The sequence below is a fragment of the Mauremys mutica genome, chromosome 1, assembly GCF_020497125.1.
Source record: "Mauremys mutica isolate MM-2020 ecotype Southern chromosome 1, ASM2049712v1, whole genome shotgun sequence".
Taxonomy (NCBI): domain Eukaryota; kingdom Metazoa; phylum Chordata; order Testudines; family Geoemydidae; genus Mauremys; species Mauremys mutica.
This window is the reverse complement of record NC_059072.1, coordinates 22,737,355-22,756,735: the sequence shown is the minus strand read 5'-3', so window position 1 is coordinate 22,756,735 and position 19,381 is coordinate 22,737,355. Positions and strand designations below refer to the sequence as shown.

General features: G+C 43.0%; 1 protein-coding gene across 3 annotated transcripts in view; it reads right to left on the bottom strand.

The window, feature by feature from the left end:
* Positions 1-19,381, bottom strand: part of SEMA3C (semaphorin 3C) — a 163,793-nt gene that overhangs the window by 62,681 nt on the left and 81,731 nt on the right. For all 3 annotated transcript variants that reach the window (XM_044987190.1, XM_044987180.1, XM_044987197.1), the window contains 2 exons: positions 5,128-5,288; positions 2,214-2,276 (listed from right to left, as the gene is read on the bottom strand). In XM_044987190.1, coding sequence (XP_044843125.1) covers positions 2,214-2,276; positions 5,128-5,288 — 224 coding nt within the window. The remainder of the gene's footprint in view (positions 1-2,213; positions 2,277-5,127; positions 5,289-19,381) is intronic.

The window sequence follows — 19,381 nt, the reverse complement described above, 5'->3', positions numbered from 1 at the left end:
ATAATTCCAGGACCACTTTACTGAACATCAGTGGTGTGATCCTGTATTTAAACTAGCATGAAAGCATGATCCAAAGCCCATTAAAATTAATGGAAAGTCTCCTCTTGACTTTGCTGAGCTCTGGATCAGAACATCAATAAAAACAGAATTCAACCAAGAGCCTCCTGAAGATTGGTGCTGGGGAAAAACATTTTCTTTGTGTCACATCAGTAACTCTGGTGCTTAAACTCTTTTATGGAAAAATAGTTCCAATGTCTGAGGAGATGATGTAAGTGAAGACTGGGATCATTTCAATAAGGGGTGTGGCATCTCCCCATTGGTTAAGATTGGGGAGAACAGCAAATGTTGCTGTCTATTTGTTTGACCACAACCACAACAATTTTCTATATGTGTGTGAAACAAGCAAATGTATACAGGCCTTAGTATCTGATCCTGCAATGAGAGGAACGAAGGCAGATACCTACACCCAGGGCTGGCTCTGGCTTTTTTGCCACCCCAAGCAAAAAAAAGGGGGGGGGCGGGGCCACCGGAGCAGCAAATCAGGGGGAAAAAAACAAAAAATGGTGCGGCTGGAGCGGCAAAGCGGGCGGGGGGAACACAGCGCGGCTGGAGCGGCAAAGCGGGGGAGGGAACATGGCGCGGCTGAGGCAGCAAAGCGGGGGGGGACACCGCGCAGATGGAGCGGCAAAGCGGGGGGGAACATGGCGCGGCTGGAGCAGCAAAGCGGGGGAGGGAACATGGCGCGGCTGAGGCAGCAAAGCGGGGGGGGGACACGGCGCGGATGGAGCGGCAAAGCGGGGGGGAACATGGCGCGGCTGGAGCAGCAAAGCGGGGGGGAACATGGCGCGGCTGGAGCAGCAAAGCGGGGGGGGGGGACACGGCACGGCTGGAGTGGCAAAGCGTGGCGGGGGGAACATGGCGCGGCTGAGGCAGCAAAGCGGGGGGGGACACGGCGCGGATGGAGCGGCAAAGCGGGGGGGAACATGGCGCGGCTGGAGCAGCAAAGCGGCGGGGGACACGGCGTGGCTGGAGTGGCAAAGCGTGGCGGGGAACAACACAAAAACGGCATGGCTGGAGCAGGTAAGCGGGGGTGGGGCGGGGAGAGAAACAACGGCGTGGCTGGCAAAGCAGGGGAAGAACAAAACAAAAAACCCTACAGGGCGGCCAGAGCCAGGGGACTCCTTGTACTGCAGAGCGCGCGTCTGCTAATGGGGGGGAAGGAGAGGGAGCGGGGCGGAGAGAGAGAAGGGGGGCGGCCAGCGCTTTAGTGGAGCGCTCACCACGCGGCCCCGACCGCCACGCCGCCTGCTGGGAGGTCTCCACTCCACTCCGGTCAGCAGGGAGGAAAGGACGCGGGCTGCCCTGCCGAGCTTGCTGCAGGGCGCTCCCCTCCTCTGCGCTGCCGCCCCCTACAGGGCGGCCGGAGCAGCGAACAAAAAAAAAAAGCATCCGTGCCGCCCTAGGATTAGGCGGAATGCCGCCCCTTAGAATCTGCCGCCCCAAGTACGAGCTTGCTCAGCTGGTGCCTGGAGCCGGCCCTGCCTACACCCACACACAGCTTCACAGTGAAGTCAGGATCTGCACAGACCCACCAACAGGACTGTGGTTTCAGTGTATAACTGTATAACACACCAGATCTTTGGTATTCATTTTGCATGTTTAGTTATAGTGTGTGTCAAATTTACATGTTTTAAGGAAGCACTACTATTTCTCAGATATTTGCCTAAAACATTGTTTTAGAGAACTAATAAAAGTGTGTGGGGGGGTGGTTTATGACCAACGCTGTGTGCTGTTGGAATGTGCAGAATAACCACTGCCCATTCGCAAAGATTCTTTCCATAGAAAAGACTATATATTATCTGGGAGCTAGTCCAGGCACTGACATTATCATTAGCTCAGCAGTCTACAATATATTCTCCAGGAGATACTTGGAACAAACATTATTCATGCTATCCATCACTAACAAAAAACAAAACAAAACAAAAATCATAAATCCAGTTATGAAACTGAGCAATGTACATATTTTTCCAGACAAACTATGAAGACATATACTGTGTAAATATTCTCATTTTCCAGAATTTCACTTTACCATTTGGCCTGGAGGGTATTAAAAAAGAAAAGCCCACACCCCTTACATCTTGCTTTCAGCTGCACTCAAGGTGCTCTGACTCAATGGCCAAATATTTAATTGTGTGTGTGTGTATAAAACTTACTGTAGGATCTTTGCCAGCCATTTTGCACTCTTCAACTTTGATTGCTGATGCTGGCCAGAAAATCTATTTGGAAAGAAATAATAATTTAAGGAACTACATAATTTTAGTTGAATATATACAACATTCATCACCCTACCTAGTTTATGCTAACAGGTTTCCTTCAAGGTATTTCTGAGTTCACAAAGTCAATATTTTTACAGATTTCATACCTTTTTTGCTAGGGAAAATGATTTCCTCCACATATTTTTCTGACAGAAATCCAGTTTAAACAGTAAAGAGAGTTTTACTTTTCCCCACAAGTCTGGATTAGGCATGCATCCATTTAAAACATGGGCCCTGAAAGTCTGTTGCTTTTATTCTTTTATAAAAGTTTATTTTTACATAAAAACAATGGTAAATGAGTGCTTTGTATTTTAGGGTGCAACACTGAAAATAATGGGCCAGATTCTCAAATGTAATAAATTAGTGAGGCTCCCTTGAAATCAATGGAGACAAGCTGATTTATACTAGCTGAGTATCTGGCCTAAAGTTTGCTACTCCAGTTAAGGATTAGTTAACCAACCTGGACAAACTACAAACCCCTCTGAACTTTTGCTGTTCTGTACAACTGAACAAAAGAACTTTAGGACTAAAACTTTTCTGAGGTTCTGAAATGTTTGAATACAGGATACATTTGTATTAATAAAAACTGTTGCATATCTTTATGCTACTTCCAGGGATGGTCCATGACTGGAATTGGAAGTGCTGAAATACAGCAAGAAAGGCTATTATTACAGTGTTTCTTGTTTGGAATCAGAAGCAGAAGTGCTGGATATCTCATGAGAAAATGTGTTCTCTTAAAATTTCCAGCTGAATTTAGCAGATTTTGAAGGTATAGATAACTTTCAGATAAGCACCTCAAGCTCTGAATGCTTATCCAAACCATACTGAAACTCTGATTTTTTTTAAAGTTCATCCATCATTAACTCTGATCTTGAAACAGAAAAGGCAGTAACAGAGAAACACTCTCTATACTCTTCATAGGTGGGTTAGCCTGATAAGGAAAAGTAAATCAGAATTCTGTCTCAAGATATCACTGGCAATATCAGAACAATAAAAAGAGCATTGTGATAACAGATTTGAGTCTAAATGTATTTAGCTAATGGTTCATTTCTGTGCATCTTTCCTATATTAAAAATATTTTTATTTCAATAATGTTTTAGTGACATTTAAGCAAATGAATCACAACATAAAATAGATCATATTGAACAGGATCTCCCAGGGACACAAGAGTAGCAAAATGCAGCCACTATAAAGAAAGATTAAGTAGCAATCCTGCAGATATTGGATAGATTCCAGTTTGGAGCAGCCTAATATTGGGTGGTCATGTGACCTGTCAGAACTGTATGGGGATATCTTTTGCTTTTGTTTGGTTGTTTTTATTTTTGTTTCGCTATATATGGGTATATGTAAGTAGACCCTGACTTCTGGTTTCATTTTACTATTACAGTGCATTGTAACATTATTTTGTAAAGCATACTGCTTGCATGCATACATGCACGCATATCTATCTATCTGTCTATCTATCTACACATCCACTCAAACACTTCATAGAATAAATAGCAGTTTGAGAGAAGATTGACATACACAGAAAAAGAAAGAAAGAAAACAGGTTTTCACATGAGTTTTGCAGTGGGGTTTAATCAGTGTGGCAGAGAGGTACAGTAAGGCTGTTCCAGATAGTACAAGCCTTTAGTACCAATGGAGATTATAAATTATGTGGCGGTACAGTAAAAAAGATGGATGCTGGACTAAAAGACCAGATGAGATTCATAGATTCCAAAGCCAGATGGAGCATTGTGATCATCTAGTCTGACCTCCTGTATAGCACAGGCCACAGAACTTCCCTAAAACAATGCCTAGAGCAGATCTTTTTTTAAAAAAACCACCCAATCTTGATTTTAAAATTGTCAGTGATGCCAACTCTCACAGTTAAAAATTCACATCTTATTTCCAGTCTGAATTTATCTAGCTTCAACTTCCAGCCACTGGATTGTGTTATACCATTCTCTGCCAGATTGAAGAGCGCATTATTAAATATGTGTTCTTTATCAGGGAGACAAGATATGTGTTCTTTATCAGAGCGACAAGATCTATTAAGTATATTTTACAGAAATCTGAATTTGAACAGGTTCTGGAAGTAAAACAGAAGCCTTTGGAGGCTTCCAAATACTGGAATGATGTCAGTGCATTTTCCATACATCTGAGGGAGAAGGCATGAACATTTTGCACGTGCTGGAATATAGAGAGCAGATGCATGAGATGGCCTGAGCAAAGAGTGTTACAATAACTGAAAGGAGAGGACAGCATGGAGAGGGACTGCAACGGAGACAAGATTAGCGTTATGTCTCTGAAACTAGGAAAATGGATTATAAAACAGAAGCAAAAAAGTTCAGAGGACAGGCTTCAGCGACGGGACTTTCTTTATCGTAGGAAAATAAAACAAACCTAGTCTAAGATTAAAGACAGCTTTATCCTATTCATTTTCCTCGCACAGCCTGAAAAAGGAGACAGTTACAAAAAAATATCCTCATGCTGCTTACAGGGTTCTTTTAAAGCTGCAGCTTTGAATACTCTCAAATCTTTGAGACGAGTGGAAATTTTACATCAGTAACCTCATACAAGGTGCTCCTTGTGAGACTGAGCCACCACGCAGATGACTCAAAAACAAGTAAACAGGTTGAACGAAGTGTTTTAAGTCATTTGAAAGTTTTGTTCATCTCATATTACACATCAAACAAGTACTAACTGTTCAATGAGCTGTGGATCTGGCCTTTGCCTACTGCTGGTCTAATGAAACACACATTTTTTTTCCTTAAAAAAAAAAGGCATGCAGTAAAATGATATTGGGTTCTGGAAGTACTTTTCAACTTACACTCAGAGGGTCCTGGCTTATATTATTAATATTCAAAGACAAAATGTGATCTTTGCTGCCCACATAGATCCGGTCCTGATCTTCATCCATTAATAATATCCTGTAATCGAGTGGGTGGTGGGATATATGGTAATATTCAGAGGTCTTGGTTTCCTGCAGCTCTGTAATAGTGAGTACCACAAGTTAGCAAAGGCATTCAGTTGCTTTTCTTAGTGTTATAATTGCATCTTATTTTAAATAAAAGACCCTTTGAATATAAGTATAGCTAATAACAACAGAAAAAAAATATACCAAGCTGTTGGCAATAAAGCTATTGTTCAGTTAAAACCAATTTTCCTTTCCAAGTTTAAGTGAATGGTATTTACAAGGTAAGTAAGAATCAGTCATTGATTTATCCATTCAACTAATGAACTCCACTATTTTAATGGATGTTATTATTTACAGCTTTAGCTTTTAAGGCAGATTGTATATAAAATTAAATAATGGACTCAATACATTATAAAGTTTATGACAGAAGAAGATCAATAAAAGCTACATAAACACATTTCAGTTACTTTTCCTAACAGAGGATTTCACTGAGAATGGCTGCCTATATATTTTTAAGGGGAAGGCACTTTTTTGTTTTTGACAAAATGAAATATTCTCCTAATTCCCCATAATGAATGTTAACTACTTTTCACAGGCTATGGTTAGTTTAAAAGAAAATCTAATTATGAAATCAAACACAAATGGGCAATTTTCTTTCTTTTTTTAAAATGGGACAGGAGCTATTGTGTCACCCTTGTAGGTTGAACTCATCTGTTTATTCAGATAAACCCCATCCGGCCCCTACTGAAGTAAATGCTAAAACTCTTATTGCCTTCAATGGTGCACACTCATGCCCATTACAGGAACAGCACAAGCATTTGCAATGTTAACAACCCTACATCGCCTTGCCAATACTCCACCCTGGTCCCGAGGCCCGTCGGGGATATCGGTTGGCGGCTCCTCCATGGGGCCGTGAGCACGGGCGTGTACTTAGCACGGTTTACCCCTCTCCCAGACACCTGCCCCTTCTGTGGCGTGAGGGAGACCCTGGCGCACGTTTATGTAGAGTGCACCAGGCTGCAGCCCCTATACTGGCTCCTCACCAATATCCTATTGCGTTTCTGGCTGCACTTTTCCCCCCACCTCCTTCTCCATGCACTCCCTATCCGTGGCCCCATGAAGTCGCAGGACCTCCTGGTCAGCCTCCTCCTCGCCCTGGCCAAGATGGCCATCTACGTGACCAGGGAGAGGTGGTTGGCCAATGGAGACTCCTGCGACTGTGGGGCTTGTTTCCGATCCTTAGTCCGTTCACGTCTCCGAGCGGAGTTCCTCTGGGTGGCGTCCGCTGGCTCCCTTGACAGCTTCGAGGAGCAGTGGGCGCTGTCCGGGGTTCTCTGCTCGGTGTCCCCGTCAGGCTCCCTTCTTATGACCCTTTGAACGCACTCCTGTCCCTGTTCTTTTATTAGTTGTCCCCCGCAATTAGTGGGTTTCTGAGGCCCTGTGGAACCTCCCCTTAGGCTGGGGGGGGATCCGTTAGCATGGGGCGGGCTTTGCCCGCCCCGTTTCCCGGAAACCCAATAGATCGCCTTGCCAATGCTCTTCTGTTCTGTTCTGGAGAGACAACTGCTGTAAGAAAATAGAGACGAGGTGGGTGAGGTAATATCTTTTATCGCACCAAGTTTTGTTGGCGAAAGTGACAAGCTGTGTAGCTTGAAAGTTTGTCTCTTTCAGCAACAGAACTTGGCTCAGTAAAAGATATTACCTCACCCATCTTGTTTCTCTCATAGTTAGAACCAACACAACTATAACACTGCCAACAACATAAGAAGATAAGCCTTCCTCTCCTTACTCAGCCAATCCTTGGCCTCCACTTTGATTATTTTATTTTTAATTGTAAAGTAGGGGATATATTTTTAATAGTTGAGAAGGGAAATTAAAGCTTTAAAAAGTAAAAGAACCTATTCTGAATACCTAAAATGATGTACTTGTACCACAGGCACGTTATTTTCAGAGGTGCTGAGTACCCACAGTTCCAAGTGAAGTCAATGACAGCTGCAGGTGCACAGGACCTCTGAAAATGAAGCCCCATTTGCCCAATCCTACAAACTTTATTCACACACTTCAAGACAAAGTCCATTGCCCTCACTCAGAGCCAAATACTTGGATTAAAGTGGTGTAACTCCATTAACATCTTTGGATCTATACGTAGTTACTCCAGATAAAGATCTGGTTCTCAGTTTTTGCCCAGTACTCTTGCAATCTCTAACAAGAGCTTTCCCTGAATAACGATTGAGTAAGGGCTCCAGGATCTGGCCGTTAGCCCTTATTGATGCAACCAGTCAGAATGAATCAATGGGGCTATAAAAAAGCTGGTCAGAAAACCAAAAATATTTTGGTTTTCAGATTTTTGGGCTGGGGGGTTGTCAAAAAGTTGAAATTTTCTGCAGAAAGTAGACACTTCACATAGAAAACTTTTGTTTAGTTCAAAATTCCAAGTTTCCATTGAAAATAGTTTTCATGGGAAATTCTCCACAAGCTCTAGATTATCCATGTGAGCAAAGGTTTCGGGTTTGGGCCCTCCATACATGTGTTGCAGATATAAGTACAGAGAATCAAGTTAATTAGAAAAGATTTGCATTATCACATTAACTCTGATAGACAATAGCTCATGCCCATTTAATTCTCAATGTGTTTAGCCAGTAACCTTGGAGACAATGGGGAAGATCCTCTTCTGGTGTAAGCTAGCAACTTCAATGGAGCCGTGACAACTTACAGAAGCTGAGTGTCTCTCCAGTGTATATATTGTAATATTAAAAATAGTACTATTCATAAGTAAGATTCAAACTCCTTGCTTCATAGCTTAAATCAAGGTGGTTCTCATCACCATGTATGAAAATTGCTCATGTCGCACAGGTGAAATCCACAAATTTATTTTTTAATTCCCTTGGAAAATCCATTCTCTTTTTCCTTTTTTCATTCAAAATTCCTCTGTGTAAACTTTAATGGTTGGCTTTTCCAAGGCACCTAAGGGAAATAGGCACTCAAATCCCAAAATTCAAATCCCTTGGGCTCCTTTAAAATTCTCAGGCTCGCCTTTCAAACAGATTATGGAAGTTTCGTTCTCATTAAGCCTTTTGGTTACTTTAATCATCATATTGAGTTTGCTTTGCTGCAGTAAGGTAAAACTGAATCTTCTCACCAATTGTACGATCAGAGCTGAGCTATAGCTCAATCACATAGAGGTACCCAATGAAAATATCACATTCCTCTGTTATGCTGAATTACTGTGCTCCATGATATCACTCCCATAGGCAAGTACATACTATAGCATCAGTGAGTCAGTAAGTCAGAATGTACAAACTTTCCTTTAATGATACCTTTTAGAGTAGTCAGAGATTCCGTGAATGGTATCATGGTGAGTTAGGGTGGTAATGACTGCTTTCAAGGAAGGGGCCCAGGAAGCAATGAACATGTCCTTTTCATGGTTCTCATGCTCATATTAGGAGATATCTATATTTTCCTGCACTTCAAGCTCTTTGTTACAGCACTGTCCTTGTTACAAGACATATGGTTACAGGCAAAAGCAGTGGAAGTGGAGAGCTATAGAGCTCCTCTGTTTCAAACAGGTCACTGGCTGGAAGGATACCACAGGACACTACCCTACCCTATGTAAGAGTCTGAATGAGCTCTTCTCTGACATCTAGTGGTGAGCTGTGGAAAACGACTTCAGGAGCTGATCCCTGCACCCACCCTGTCTAGGTGCTCAGCATGATGGGATTGTTTGCCCAAATGATCACTTGTGGCTGGTGTTGGATCCCCAGTCTCCTTGTTATTGGGGCAGGAGTAATAAAGGGTTATCTTTGTTGTGTGAACTGAGGGCAGCAGAACTGTACCTGGCATACCCCAATGGAGGGACTCACCCGCAACTGAACAGCACTCACTAGGCAGGGGACATAGGTTGCAAAGCCCAATGAGTGAGAGAGGGTGGGGACAGGTATTTGTACCTGGTGGTGTGGGCCCTGTTTAAGCATCCTAGACACCATTTGACCTGCCCTCTCTCCATGGTATAATAGAAGAGCTAATTTAGATTTAATTGAGAGTCTTTTTACATGCTGCAGAGCTGAAATCACTGATACTGAGGTGTAAGTATTAGACCTACTTTGGGACAGTGCCTCTATTGCAAGAGGCTGCCCAGTGTGCGCCAACAGTGAGGGTCCTGAAATTACTGAGAGCTGTGTTAAGTGGTGGGCCCTGAAGACACCTTGGCAAGTGGCCAACCGGATGGTTGGTGGAGAGGCATGGCCAGCGGGGCAGCTGGTGAAGAGGTGTGACAAGCGGCCAGCAGAGTGGCTGGCAGAGAGGGCCAGACTGGAGCCCAGCCGGGAGGTGCAGCAATTGGCCAGCGGGGCGATGAACGAGTGCCTGAGCAGTGGAGAGTGTACCTCGTTACCCCCACTTCCACCCAAGTGCCTCGTTACCCCCACTTCCACCCAAGGTGGGAGGTGAACTCTGCAGATGAACCTCTGGACTTTGGGGCTGCACTGGCCAAGGACAGCAACTGTGAGTGGGGTGCAGAGAAGGGATGGGCACGTTAAAGGGCTTTTGGGTTGCCCAACTTATGAACCTTAGGGGAAAAGGACACTGCCCAACTTACTTGGAGGTGGCTCTTTTGCTCATGGTTTGTGTTTATGAATCCTAGTTGTGGTGTTTTCCCAAATTAATGATGAGTTACTTCCCTCCTTTTATTAAAAGTTATTGCTACACTCAGACTCTGTGCTTTCAAGAGGAGAAGTATTGTCTCTTAGAGGCACCCAGGGGTGTTGTGTAATTGTCCCAGGACACTGGGTGGGGGCTCAAGCCAGTTTTCTGTTGTATTGTTGAAAAGGAACCCCTAGATACTGAACCCAGCCCTTGTTGCTGCTGGCTTCACCTGGCAGAAGGGTTACATTTACCAACAAGTCAGAGGCATCCACAAGTGGGAAGGAAAGACTCTCCTTGTGGTAAACCACCACCACAGGAGATACAGTCCTATACAAGCTTGTTACTTGTACTTCCTTTGGGCTGAGGCCTAAGAATGAATCACAGGCCTCCTGTGGGTTTTTGTCAGGTGGGGAGGAATTCATGGTTCCATACACTGTCTTTTAACATAACAAAATTTGCCACAAAACAGCCTTACAAAATTTGACTTGATAAAGTATGCTACTACCTGGAGACTATTATTTTGAAACCTCAGTGATGGAAAGACACTATAACAGTGGTGGGAAAACTGTGGCTTGCAGGCCGCATGTGGCCCTTCAGGGTAATCTGCAGGCTGCAAGACATTTTGGCTGATGTTGACCATTGGTAGGGATGGCCCCCCGCAGCTCCCAGTTGCTGCGGTTTGCCGTTCCCAGCCAATGGGAGCTGCAGGAAGCGGCGGGCTGCAGGGACATGCTGGCCAACGCTTCCTGCAGCTCCCATTGGCTGGGGGCGAACTGTGGCCACTGGGAGCTGCAGGGAGCCGTCCCTGTGGATGGTCAACATCAGCAAAATGTCTTGCAGCCCGCAATCAGATTACCCTGATGGGTCGCAGGTTGCCCACAACTGCACTATAATGTCCCCAATGCTCCTCCCAATATTTCATAAGAAAAACCTCTTAGAAGGACAGGATCTTGTATCTGAAATTATCAGGTCTATACATTTATTGACCTTCAAAGTAAACCCAGTTGCTTGCCTTGGGAATTTGGGAATTCAACCAACATCCCCAAAGCAGTAAACTCTGCATGTAGAATGAGACCTCAGCAAGTTAAGCCTCTTAGCACTTTGTGAGTATTTAATATTTTTGTACGGCAATCAAAATAAAGGTCATAATTTATTCCATGTGTAAGTAACTTCTGGCTGTAACCACACAAGAGTAACCTTTGTTCTCTCTGTTAAATAGGTCAGTGAGTTTGGTCTTGGCTTTCATGATTAAATCAATACCAATCTGATTCATACCCTTAGAAATCTTATCTTAAAAAACAGATTATTTAGCCCTCCTTCCTTTAACAAACAACAAAACATTCACTGTAGTATAAGCCATATACTATTCTGAGCTTTTGGGAAACTGCAAAGGTTGACAGTTATCTTGCATTAAGAATGTATGAGTTCTAGGATATACTCCAGATATGCATGTATCTGCCTCACTAAATGACTCTCTCCAGAAAGTTTCTCTATTAAAAACAGAGGAAATAAAGGACAGAAGATGAAAATGAGTGGTATGTGCATACATTTTGAGTTTCAGAATACGCACTATATTATTCTTTTTTAAGAGTGAATTAAGGGGTACCTGGATTACCAGTCCTGGAACGTGCAGTGCTCTATATATCCACAGACAGGTACAGCATGGGCAGGACCTCTTGAGACAGGATTAGTTCCAGTATATAGGGGTACTCTGTGAAGCTATCAGTTTGGAACCCCTTGCAGTAAGGCACAAAGGACAATTAGTGACTTCCTTTTCTCTCCAGTCGCAGCAAGTGCGTGCATAGGGAAGCCTTGGTCACATGCCCAGCATTGATACATGTGTTTGTGAACGAAATTAGAGGAAGAATGGATGGATGGAGGAGGGGGAGACCTGCAACATGCCTCATCCTTGGGCCACAATGAAGTGGAAAAATTCCCCAAAGCGCTCATTCTACCATCCCACACATTACTCATTCTGCCCAACCCACCATCCACTCTGTTTCATCAGCAAAGAGCGAAGTTGAATGCAGGTTAAGCTGAACCAGAGGAACTAGCGGAACACTCTCTGTCCATGTGGCTTAGATGCTTCCAGCCTAACTCTACCTGTGTCCTGTACTCCAGTGCCCCAATGATAGCCCCTCCATGGAATATGGGCTCTTCTTATCTGACTCCAATTACACTGATCATGATACATCTTCCCTGTTTTACAAACATTTTAATATATACCTTAAAAACAAATGATTGATACCCGGACCCCCACAACTGTGTTCCTTTGACCAGAGATTATTAGCACATAGCTGAGTTGGAGCCTCGTCTTTACCACAGACTCAGCTGGTGATGTAGTCTTTGAGATAGTTTGGTCTCCCCAACCTTGCCAGGAGTGACTCAGCTCTGTCTACCTGTCACCTGTGTCCTTATCTAGCCAACTACCTCTTTGGAGTCTCCTCCATCCCTGTGGAGTCTCCCAGCGTGTGGATGGTTGTCTTTCTCTCCATTCTGTGATGACCTCTGTATCGCTGTAGGCTCTCTCTGGGTGTTGAGTCTGCTGGCTCATCTTCCCTGCTCCTTGGGATCACTTGTCTCTCTTGCATAATCACCTCATATGCTCTGGGTGCCACTGCACCTCTCATGACTCCTTTAGTCCACTCCTTGTGGTGTCTCTCTAATGACTGGATCCTCACAGGAGTGCCTATCTTCTGGGATGGTAGGTCCTTGTCTGACCTATCATATGCTAGTGCCTGCTTTCTTTGATTGTTGGCCATCTCCTTTTGGCATCCCCATCCTTCTGGCTGCAACAAGTCTCCCCTCATTTGTTCCCTTAGTGCCTGTGTTTGACTGTTTTGACACCGCTGTTGTGGAATATTTCATGTGACAAAAATGGTAACCAGGGTTATGAACCAGAAAAAACAATCTTGTGGACAGTTTTTTAGCTGTTTTCACAGCTGAGTCCACTTTCTCATTAACCTGAGAATGTGCTGAAGAGGAGGGGTGGTGGTCAAACTCCCATTTGCATGCAAATTCCTTGAATTCTTCTGAGGCAAATTGGGGTCTGTTGTTGCTGAATACCATGTCCAGAATACCATATCTGTCGAAGTGGACCTTTGGTTTACCAATCCCTGACTTGCTTCTTGTATTAGGCAGGGTATCAACCTCACAAAAGTTTGAATAATAGCACACTGTTATCAAGTACTTGAAGGTCAATAAATCCACTCCCATCTTTTGCCATGGATAGGTGAGCAGCTCATCAAATTGTAGGCTGGAAGGGACCTCAAGAGATCTTCTGATCCAGTCCTCTGCACTCAAGGTGGGAATGAGTATTATCTAGACCATCCCTGACAGGTGTTTGTCCAACCTGCTCTTAAAAATCTCCAGTGCTAGAAATTCCACAACTTCTCTAGACAATGTATTCCAGTGCTTAACTACCCTGACAGTTAGGAAGTTTTTCCTAATATCTAACCTAAACTGCCTTTGCTGCAATTTAAGCCCATTGCTTCTTGTCCTATCCTCAGAGGATAAAGAGAATATCTTTCTCTTTCCTCCTTGTAAATACTTTTTATGTACTTGAAAACTGTTGTTATGTTCCTCCCCACCCCCTGGAGTCTTCTTTTCTCCAGACTTAAAAAACCTCAGCTTTTTCAATTTTCCCTCACAGGTCATGTTTTCTAGACCTTTTGTAATTTTTGTTGCTCTTCTCTGGACTTTTTCCAATGTGTCCACATTGTTCCTGAAATGTGGCACCCAGAACTGGACACAATCCTCCAGCTGAGGCCTAATCAGCATGGAGTAGAGGGGAAGAATTACTTCATGTGTCTTGTTTACCACACACCTGCTAATACATCCCAGAATGATGTTTGCATTTTTTTGCATCAGTGTTACATTGTTGACTCATATTTAGCTTGTGATCCACTCATTACCTCATGTGGCAACTGAGTCTCTTTCTGCTGATGGTTATCACAAAACCAGTAGGTATACTGTGGAGGAGTGGAGTTACATATTCATTCCCAGCCAGTAAACCCACTCTCAAGCCCATCTAAGACAGAGTCTGTGCCCAGATGTGAGGTGTGTATTTTTTGCCTTATGTTGTTACATAATGAGGTAGGGACAACAGCTCTCTTTCCTCAAAATATGATTCCATCTTGTACACTCTGCTCATCATTAATTTGAAAATATGGTCCTGCTCCTACCAGCAGTTGGTCTTTGTCTTCTGGACACCATGTTAGAATAGCTCTTTTGACTGTAGTTGAGTATCTTTCTCCGAAGCCTCTGATTTCCATTAGTTTTGTTGCTGAAACTGGGAGATAGTGCTGCATGTTAATGGAATCAATGTCCTGATCCCTTTCCTCCAGCTTGCTGATACTGGGTATATTTGCCCTGCTCAGGGTGTCTGCTAACACCAGTAAGCATCCTGGAAAATATTTGATCTCTAGCTAGTACCACTGGAGGTGTGTCAACATGAGCTGCAATTTCTTTGGAGCACTAAGAAGGGGCTTTGCCATGATTGTCCCTAGGATTTGTGGTCTGATTGCACTATTAGTGAGTGGCCATAGGTATTTTGATGGAATCACTCCACTCCAAACATCAGAACCAGAAGTTCTTTTTCTTTTCTATTTGGGCATATCTCTGTCAGTCTCTGACAGGGCTCATCTGTGATAAGCAACCAGCTGCTCCTGTAAAAGAACCACACCCAATCCCTTCTCCTTTGAAGCACACTGGAATGGCAATGGCAGTCCTGGCTCGCAATACTTCAGGATAGGGGTATCCATTATCATTTGTCTCAGCATGTGCAATGCCTGCCTTTGGGGACCTGCTCAGGTTCATTCAGCAACTCACCTTGTGAGCTGACACATGGGTTCTGCCACTGCAGCCAGCTGTGGACAGGACTTGGATGATAACTGATCATTTCTATGAAGCACTGTACCTCTTTCATATCCATTGGAGCTGGCATGTCTTTGACTGCATTGATCATATTGGGATCTGATTTCAGTCTTCTCTGCTGTGAGTAGATGTCCAATGTAAGTCACCTCCTGCTCAACTGCATTTTTTCTGGGTTCGGTTTTATGTTCTTTTTCCTGCATCGCTGTAGAAAAGCATGTAGTTTTCTGTCATGGTCTCATTCAGCTTCTGTATCATTACTCCCTTCACAAACAATGAGGATATAATCACAGTTATTTTCGCTCCAGGCAGCCCTTCCGGCTCTTGGGTGAGGATGCTGGACTCTTTATCATGTGCCAAAATCAATTCCTCACATCACACACTGTAAAGATTTTGGCTTTGGAAAGTTTGTCAAGATGTAATAACATATGGGAAGTGGGTAGTGGAATCTTTTCAATGCCTGGTTCAGTGGTTTTGGGCCTATACAGATGTGTAATTTGCCTGATGGCTTCTTGACCACCACTATGCTGCTTACCCAGGCTACAGAGGCCTTTACAGGTGCTCGGATACCCATGCTCTGCAGACTTTCAAACTCCTTGGTACCGGATTACATACTGCCTCTGGAATTTTCTCTCATGCTAAGCACACAGGGTTCACTGTGGGTCTACTTCCAGTCACTGCTTTGAGGCACTAGTCATCTTTGAAAATCTCTCTATATATTCTAAAATAATCTCCATTGCCCATGGGACCCCCTGTTTTGCTTCTTGCACTGCATCTTAAAATTCTGACATTACACCATGATCAGATACATGATTATTATGGCTGTGTTCTCCATGAGGGGTCTGTGGTACATCCATCCACCACACACGTCAGTTAGTACCATCTGTTATTTTTCAGGTTAGTTACTATGAATTCACATTTTCCAATGAGCTGCATTATGCTCTCATTGCACATTATTAGAGTGCACCTACTCTTTATAATGGGTGTGCTTGAATCCAATTCACTCTGAGGAATTACATTGCAGGAGCTCCCACTATCCAGCTGCAATTGCACAGGGTGTTTCCCTGTTAGCATTATTGCATGCACAGAAGTTAGTATTAATCCTGGTTACTTTACTGTCCTGACAGCCTGAAGCTGAGATGGTCTTGGAGTCAAGGAGAGAGTAATGATGTCATCACCATTGTCTGATGTGCCATTCCCCTCTTGTGCAAGTCTGACTGAATCTTTCTGGGACCTTCCTCTTCTCTTGCACACACTGCAAAAATGGCTCAACTTGTCACATTCCTTGCAATACTGTCCAAATGCAGGGCCATCTCCTTAACCCACTCATCTGTTCTCCCACAATAAATGCATCTCGCTACAGGTCTGGAACCCTGCCTATGTGAATTCCTTTGCTGTTGTCTCACTGCATGTACTTAGGGGGAGTTGTGCCTCCTAGGGCTTTCATCCTTTCTTTTGAGGCTTCTGATGGATGTCCCAAGTCTACATATCTGTCTAATGTGAGATCCCCTTCCCAGAGCAGCCACTCCTGCATGTGGTGATCCCAAGTTCCACAGACTATCCTGTCCCGAATGTGGGAGTCTGTCAAGTTTCCAAAATTGCATGTAACAGCCAGTGTGGTGTAAGGCAGTAACACAGGGGTCTCTCTCTTTCCTTTCTGATCTGTACATAGCAAGAAACCTGTATTGCTCCACAGTTTCTTTCCCCGGGGCTCCTAGAGCAGCTGTGAGGCTTGAAGCAGTGGCAAGTTTCAGAGTGGTACAGGGCTCTCTTCCTTGTTCACCAGTAAGGTAAAATAACAGTTTTACTTTCCTGCTATTGTCCTCCCAGATAGCCAGATCTGCATACAGCTTGAACTTCTCCTTCACTGGGTCCATTGCTGGCCAAGGTTTGTGTCTGCAAAATGCAGGTCTCTGGGTGGCTTCAGATTCTGTCACCATTTTTCATTAGCAAAGAGTGAAGTTGAACGCAGGCTAAATAGAACAAGTGGAACTTTATTAAACCTTGTGCACTGCTCTGTCCATGTAGGGGAGTTGTTTCCAAAATAACTTCACCCGTTCCCTGTTCCCCTGGTGTCCCATCAATAACAGCTCCTCCAGGGAACAATGGCCATCTAACACCAGGTCCACTGAGGTTGCCAACCCTCAGGAATTAAAGATTAATCTTTAATTAAAGATTATGTCATGTGATGAAACCTCCAGGAATACGTCCAACCACAATTGGCAAACTTAAGATCTACATGGCCCTGAAGACTTGGCAGGCAGCAGCATAAGACTATTTCAACTTGTCCCTCATGCGTCATAGGTCCATATGAGCCAGAGTCCCATTGTAACTGCAGCTTTGGCAACATTGTCTGACTAGGCCCTGGATAAAGGCACAGCCTGTAACACTCTTTTTGGTTTCATTTAATCCTTGTTCTACACCAACAAAGGTGCCAGGCAGCGTCTAATGTGTTTTTGAGATGTGATCTCTTGTCTGCTTAGGGAGTGCAACGAGACCAGGTGTTTTTTCTTGAAGTATCTATTTAGTAGCACATAACTTTTGCACACAAAACACAAATGAGAAGGTCTCCATTTGCTTCTGGGGTAATTCTGAGCAGGAGAAAAATTTAATATTGATATATAGCACTTTCTCTAATTTCACTTGTAGGCTTTTCCAACATTTCAAAAATGTAAATGGAATATGGAATGTTGCCCCAACTATCATTTCTGTGAAATTTCTCCAAGCCTGCAAATAATTTCAGTTTCACAAAGAAATTATGGTTAAAAAAATATGTATTTTTATATGTTTTCCTCTTTATGCTTTGCAGTACTAGATATGAGGTGACTAAACAATGCTTTTAGTAACTTGTTGGGGGATTGGCTTGAAAAGTCCCACATGAAAGACAACAGGCTTCAGACGAAGAGAAAAACAATCATCTTAGCTTTTCTTGATCTTCTTCCAGATTTTTCAATAGAATGACATGACCACGGGACATGAATACATTACTTTTTTGTTTCTGTGTTTGTTTCTTTAGAGTGTATGCAATATTCCTGGAAGAGTATACTACTTATATTATTGATTTTTATCTGGGGCTGAATATGAGTTTAATTTGGGTCTCTCTGCACACACAAGACAAGGGATAGTTGAATATATAATTCAGGATAGGTTTGTTTTTTGAATTTTTTTTTCCCAAAGACATGTCAACATCTCATTGGCAATATCACATGTATTTAGGTAATCTGTGATGCATGATGCAGATTGCATGAAGAACTTCATTACTGGCTTAGTTAGCTAAGTCAGAAGAAGCCAAAGTTACCATTAGAAAAGGACTTTTCTCACAACAAGGTTAACAAAGCCCTGCAGTTAACAATATTCAAACCACAGCACAGCATTATGCAGAAGTCTATACAATCATGCTTTTCCATGATTCTTGTTGAAAGAAAAGTTGAATTTTAATTGCAAAGTAATAGAGTTATAAGAATTGAAAGTCACATGATAAATGCATCCAGTCAGTCTATAAATCTCTTGTTAGGCTTCAAATGACTCTTTCTTTAAAAAGAAAGAGCGAACAAAACAAACGCTGAAAATCAGGAAATCACAACTTAACTCATTAACATGGTCATTTGGGACAAAAGTTCACTATCAATATAGAGCAAAAAAGGAGCTGTCTGCCAAGAGCCACTGCTTAAATGTATAATTTACATGAAAGAAAATTAGTTTCTGTGCTTGGAGTGAAGAATAAATAACACCGAAATGTCCTGCCAAGGAGATATAAAAATGATCATGCTCCAATGAGCACTGATTCTCCACTGCCTTGCACATTGTATAATCACTTATACCTATGCAAGATAAGTATAAAATGGATGTAAAACACTCCCAGATCAGAATGGGAGCATTGTGCACAGGTATCAGTGGCAGCTCAAGGTATCAAAGATTGCACAAATGCTTTGGAGAATTAGGACCCAGAGCTGGTTCTAGCATGTTTGCAAAACCGTCACCTCTGGTAACACAATCTGTGTATTAGGGGCAGTACACTCAGGTACTCTTTGTGCAGGTGACCAGGGGCTGGTAGAGAAAGATACACCAGATAACACAGAGGAACAGAGCATTGATACATGCCATTGGAAGTCGTGCATTTCACAAGCCAGTCCGAAGACATGATCATGAGAATTTGATAATCTTCAAAGCTGGTAGATTTTAAAATAATTTAAAACAAAAAGAAACAAACAATCGAATGGCAACCTAGTTGTAGGAGAGGAAAGTGACTTGCTGCTTTAAAGACTAAAGAACGAGGATTTGCCTCTGATGGAGATAGGTTGCTGATCTATTTTGATTTTTTCAAAACCATTTTAAAATCTACCAGCAAATCTACTTGCCTTTGATTTGCTGCTTTAAAGTATAAAGAATGAGGAGAGGTGGATTACAGAGATCTAGATCACTATCCATTTTGCAGGTCAATTTCTGAGGTATGGTGAAAACATGACTAGAGACAAATACCTTTTCTTTTGTGGGTGGCAATGTGTGGGGAAGTGGCTCTGTGGCACATTCATCAATTCAAGCTATCTAGTAAGGTTAAGTGTGTTTGTATTGCAGCTTTAGAATATGAGGAATGGGCACTATTAAAATGCCTAACATAAATGTTTGATTTACCGATATATTGTTATGGTGCAAT